The 521-nt window shown below is 64.7% G+C and overlaps 1 protein-coding gene across 1 annotated transcript in view; it reads left to right on the top strand.

Annotated features, from left to right (window-relative positions):
• LOC104124078 (ragulator complex protein LAMTOR2) overlaps nt 1–521 on the top strand; it is a 9,128-nt gene extending 8,607 nt beyond the window's left edge. The window contains exons 3-4 of the mRNA XM_035891782.1: nt 31–193; nt 308–521. Coding sequence (XP_035747675.1) covers nt 31–193; nt 308–496 — 352 coding nt within the window. The 3' untranslated portion in view covers nt 497–521. The remainder of the gene's footprint in view (nt 1–30; nt 194–307) is intronic.

Below are 521 nucleotides of genomic sequence, written 5' to 3'. Positions count from 1 at the left end.
CCCCCACCCCCCCACACACCTCATTTCCAGGCTCCTGAACAACGAGGGGTCCTTGCTTGCCTACTCGGGCTACGGGGACACGGACGCCAGGGTCACCGCGGCCATCGCCAGCAACATCTGGGTGGCCTACGACAAGAACGGCCACCAGGCATTCAATGAGGACAACCTCAAATTCATCCTCATGGACTGCATGGTACGTGGGGCTGGGGGCTGCCCTCCCCTCCCCGGAGACCCGGGCACATTGCCGTGACCCTGGGGACCCTGCCGAGCCCGGGGGTGCCCACGGGTGCTGTTTGTCCCTGGGCAGGAGGGGCGAGTGGCCATCACCCGGGTGGCAAACCTGCTGCTCTGCATGTACGCGAAGGAGACGGTTGGATTTGGGATGCTGAAGGCCAAGGTAACGCTGGTGGGGAGGGGACTGCGGGGGCCCCAGGGCCGTGCATGGTGCCAGGACTGTGCATGGTGCTGGAGAGGTGGGGTCATGGGAACCTTGTGAGGTTCTACAAGGCCAAGGGCAAGGT

Source organism: Egretta garzetta, unplaced genomic scaffold (assembly GCF_000687185.1).
Source record: "Egretta garzetta isolate BGI_Z169 unplaced genomic scaffold, ASM68718v1 scaffold490, whole genome shotgun sequence".
NCBI lineage: Eukaryota > Metazoa > Chordata > Aves > Pelecaniformes > Ardeidae > Egretta > Egretta garzetta.
Note: the sequence above shows the minus strand (reverse complement) of the source record. Positions and strands in the feature narration are given on the sequence as shown.